The 4,825-nt window shown below is 40.3% G+C and overlaps 2 protein-coding genes across 2 annotated transcripts; one reads left to right on the top strand and one right to left on the bottom strand.

Annotated features, from left to right (window-relative positions):
* Positions 1–407: 407 nt before the first annotated feature.
* On the top strand, positions 408–1,676 carry LOC18053366. The gene has a single exon (XM_006445945.2). It carries the CDS (start codon positions 408–410, stop codon positions 1,674–1,676), a length of 1,269 nt encoding a protein of 422 aa, XP_006446008.2.
* A 1,785-nt stretch (positions 1,677–3,461) lies between these two features.
* Positions 3,462–4,215, bottom strand: LOC18053365 (histone H3.2). Its single transcript, XM_006445944.2, has one exon. It carries the CDS (start codon positions 4,090–4,092, stop codon positions 3,682–3,684), a length of 411 nt encoding a protein of 136 aa, XP_006446007.1. The 5' UTR covers positions 4,093–4,215; the 3' UTR covers positions 3,462–3,681.
* Positions 4,216–4,825: the final 610 nt, after the last annotated feature.

Below are 4,825 nucleotides of genomic sequence, written 5' to 3'. Positions count from 1 at the left end.
CTTTCCATTACATTGACACATTATGTATCTGAATTCCAGTTATACTTCCTACTGGCGGGAGGGGTAAAAAGGGGTTTAAAAACTTTATACTGCACGAGCATCCGTTAACACCGTGCGAGAATGTGAAGGAAGGTGAAAATTTTCATTGCTATTGGTGTGGCGACTCTTTCCCGGATGAATACTTCAGTTGTCACAACTGTAAGTTCTGTCCTTCAGGCTGCTCTGCTTGTGGCAATAACTTATACTCCTCGTCGGCCTCGGCCTGGGGTTGTTATTATATATGCGAACAATGCTGGCCAGAAACACCTGTTTTCCACCAATCATGCGCCGAACTACCGCATGAGATCCAAATTAGCTTTCATCCACACGCCTCCCTCCACCTTGCAGAAAAATCCAGTCTTTACGATATGATGATTAAGCCAAGTGATCAGAAGAAAGAAAAACAGATCTATGAGTTCTGTTGTGAAGAGTGCAGTTTCGAGATTGGTTATGGATCGGCTGCAATGCTCATGCAGTGCCAAGAAGGTAATCAAGAACACATCAAACATATCTGTCACGAGCATCCTTTGACCCTCATCATGATGAAGGAAGATTATGGGCCGTGCAAGCTATGCGATGTTATCATTCGCGGTCCTACCTATGGCTATGGCTGCACCCCATGTGAGTTCTATGCCCATAAGTCATGTTTTGAATTGCCGCACCAAGTTAGGCATCATTTTCACCCATCCCATTTTTTGGTTCTCGAAACGAAAAGATTTGATTCCGAGAATATTCCTTATTGTCAAGCCTGTGGTTCCTTATGTCGCGGGTTCAGGTACCAGTGTTCTGCTTATTGTGCATTTTCCTTGCATATTGAATGCGCCACTCTGGCACCAAACATAAAGTACATTGGTCATACGCAGCATCTTGTTATTCGAATAGATCATGTAGATATGGATATATCTTCCCAGGGCAGAGGATGGGCATGCAATGCATGCGGGTTTGATATTGATCATCAGGTTGCCGCTCCCTTTCTCCGTTGTGTGGAATGTGATCTCAATTTTCATGAGGAATGTGACACAGAACTGATCAAACATTTCAGCCACCCGCATCCGTTGGTTCTATGTGACAATGAAGAGGAGGAGACTAATGATGATAAAGTTTGCTATGCATGCAACAAACTTATCCAAGCGGGGCCAGCAGCATACATTTGTAATTCCTGCAAATCATGCTATCTTCACAAATCTTGTTCTGAGTTGCCGAGACGGATCCAGCATCGCTTCCACAAAAATGTTCTCACTCTGGTTTATACTGCAGCAAGCCGACAATGCAAAGCTTGTTGTAAATACTTCAATGGCTTTACTTATAACTGCAGCACTTGCAATTTTTATCTGGATCTCGACTGCGTTTCACCCCGGCCTTTATTGATATTCAGAGGTCATGAGCACAAGCTTACCATCTTTGACAAGTTATATAGCAATCAGATGTGCCAAGGCAGCTGCAATTTTACCTCTCCCAACGCCTACTATCTGCGTTGTGTGAAATGCGATTTCAACATCCATCTCTGGTGCATCCCCCTACCAGAAACTATAAAACACGAGAGTCACCATCATTCCCTTATCTTAGCGGATAAGTTGGCAAACGATGATTATGAGGATGAGGTTTGTGATATTTGTGAGGAGCAAAGAGACCGATGAGAATGTGCTTATTATTGTGCAGAATGTGACTTTGTTGCAGAATTTAGCTGCGTGAGATCTTTGGTACGTAGGCCAATTATATTCGTGCATATATATATGAAGTGTTCTCTCCCGCAAACGCGAGCATGAAATTTTGTGTGGAATTAGTGTTTTACGCCATCCTTAATCATTTTACGATGGCCCAAATCCTTTTGCTACACCGTAAAAGTCTGAATCTGCATGAAATTTTATGAGGATGTCTGCGGGAGAGAATTTTCATGTCTATATATAATTTGATGGAAAGTTTTCCAATCTGAGAATCCCTGACTTTATAAAGCGCAGTACTTGTTTACAATATTATAAACAGCCTTTTAACACATTGTAAATGAGTGAAAAAAAGTAGTTTACAACATTAGAAACGGGTCCCGGAAATGTCTAGTATTCCTCTACTGGAAGTGGAAGCTGACTCATAATTGAATTATATATATCGTGAGCATGCATCATATTGATATACAGCTAATTAACCGATGATGATGATTTACCTTAATTGTTGTTACTTTTGTAATTATATACAGGTATTAGTTTGCTTGAAGGAAAACCGTGGAGATGTTCCGTTAAAGAGTTGTGAGTAAAGAAGCGGGCTTGACCATAAAAGATTTATTTGCATCTCTAACGGAAGAGGAGAAAAAGAAAATAGAGGACATCTGTATGGACATTGATAAGGAGATGGAACAAGTTAGTGGGACATTATCTTTGAGTAGCAGTGTAATTAACACGAGCGACTTTTCAGAAAAGGCTCCTAATTATTATTCGGATGAGACTTTGTCACAGTTAATGGTGACGCTCCACCGCAGTTATAACAGCATATCATCGTTGGGGTGGGATTACGATGGTGTTGATGAGCAGAAGGTTGTCAATGTTGGCGGCTATAAGATCTCGAAGAAGTTGGCTCCAATTCTTGAAAAGTTGCTTTCAAAATATGGGGATCTTGCCGATTATGCTTTGAGTTTGAGCTCAGGTCTGAAGAATGATTTCGTTATCAGATTATGTGAGGTTGTGCAGAGCATGTACATGACTGTGATTATGGAGATATCGAGTGAGTTAATATTCAATTGGTGGTACCAACTCAGAATTGTGCAGCACGGAGGGATTAGAACTGATTTTGCCTTTAATCATTTGAAGTGTATCGTGCAATATCATTACACAATTGTTCACGAACGAGACAAGGACAGCGACCTTTACCAGCTTTATGTGAAGAAAGCTCAACATATTCGAGAGATTGATGAGCAAACAGCAAAACTAGAGGAACATAAGAAGCAATTAGAGGAAGATAATAAGCAGATAGAGAATATAATATCCAGTCATCCTAATGAGAAATCCAAAAGACAGGCAGAGAGCTTAAGTTCTGCTCTAGAATTGGAAATGAAAAAAGCAGGGGAAGGATTGCTCTGATATTTACGTGTTACAGAAGTTACACGGTCCGCTCTTCATCATGATCTTTCTTCATCATTTGTTTGTGGATTGTGGAAAAGGGAGCGATGAAGTGGGTCCACTAGAAAAATACACTAGCATGGCCATTCTTGGGATGTTTCATTTTGTTTGAGATGCTCAAAAGTGGGCTATAGGTATTATCGATTTTGTTAAACGCATGGCCGGCGGCTAGCAAGGAGCAGTTGTCGGAACTTTTAACCAACATCTGGAACGCAAAACACAGATCCAACAAAGTCAGCAACAAAATTTCAATATTTTCATTATGCGAGAATTGAAACATCATCCGAATATGAGAATCGTTCAAACACAACGATATCATTACTGCAAATAAACTTGAATCCGCTATTTTTTTTGCTTCATTTATACTGAAAGATAAGACTTTTAACAAACACATGGAATGCAAAAACAAAAACCCAACAAATGTAACAATAGATTCAAACTTTCCATTACATTCCAAAACAATCTTGCATACCCATTTCTTAGAAACTGAAACGCTAAAAGCCAAATCAGATCTAGATACAAATCAATTAATCGACTAAGCTCTCTCTCCTCTGATCCTCCTAGCAAGCTGAATATCTTTGGGCATGATAGTGACCCTCTTAGCATGAATGGCGCAGAGATTGGTATCTTCAAAGAGACCCACAAGATAAGCCTCAGCAGCTTCTTGAAGAGCCGCAACGGCGCTGCTCTGGAACCTCAGATCGGTCTTAAAATCCTGAGCGATTTCTCTCACGAGCCTCTGGAACGGAAGCTTCCTTATCAAAAGCTCAGTGCTCTTCTGGTACTTCCTAATTTCTCTTAAAGCCACGGTTCCTGGCCTAAAACGGTGAGGCTTCTTCACTCCTCCCGTCGCTGGCGCCGACTTCCGAGCCGCCTTTGTCGCCAGCTGCTTACGTGGCGCCTTCCCTCCCGTGGACTTCCTTGCCGTCTGCTTGGTACGAGCCATTTTCTGAAATTGGATGAGTGGAAAGCGTGTTTGTTTCTCAGGAAAATTTGAGGCGATTGAGATGTGGGTAAGAGACGAGTTGATGGTAATTTATAAGGGAAAAATGTAAAGAGGAGGGAAACTTGAAAAAATTTGCGCTTGTTCCTTTCAGTTTTCCAGAGTTCTTGATACGATGAGTTTTGGACCGTAGATTTATGTCAAATCTACGGCTGAGAATCTTTTATTAAAGATTGACGCGGATCGTAATCTGTGTGAATTTTTTATTTTGGCGGTATTCTTGAGGTTTTTTTTTCTACGAATTTTTCAAATTTAGGCCGACACCAAGTTTGTGGCCAGCGCTGAACTAAATGTACCCAAATATATTACTAAGTACACCAAAATTAAACCAACGTCGTCCTTGGAGCTTATCAAGAAATCGGGTGCAGTTATATTGCCAGGTTTTTTTAGCAGCTCGCTTGAAGCCCATGACTGATTTGAAAGACTTTAATTGAATTTTTTTGGCACCGCAGTGGATCAAAATTTTAAGAAATACATAGACCATAGTGCTGTTTCACTAGGGTGAGCATTCGGTTTAGTCAGACAAAACCGAATAATCCAAGAAATGCGAATCGATCAGGTTTTAGTTTTCAACCGAACCAAATTGATCACGGACCAGTGTTAAAATTTTAAAAAAAAAAAATAATTTATATGTACAATAATATTTTTTATTAGTATTTTTACATAAAACATATTT

Source organism: Citrus clementina, unplaced genomic scaffold (assembly GCF_000493195.1).
Source record: "Citrus clementina cultivar Clemenules unplaced genomic scaffold, Citrus_clementina_v1.0 scaffold_2, whole genome shotgun sequence".
NCBI lineage: Eukaryota > Viridiplantae > Streptophyta > Magnoliopsida > Sapindales > Rutaceae > Citrus > Citrus x clementina.
The sequence above is the reverse complement of the archived record's forward strand: the minus strand, read 5'-3'. Positions and strand labels throughout refer to the sequence as shown.

Coding starts and splice junctions, on each gene's coding strand:
- LOC18053365 (XM_006445944.2), bottom strand. CDS start 4,092: ATGGCTCGTACCAAGCAGACGGCAAGGAAGTCCACGGGAGGGAAGGCG.
- LOC18053366 (XM_006445945.2), top strand. CDS start 408: ATGATGATTAAGCCAAGTGATCAGAAGAAAGAAAAACAGATCTATGAG.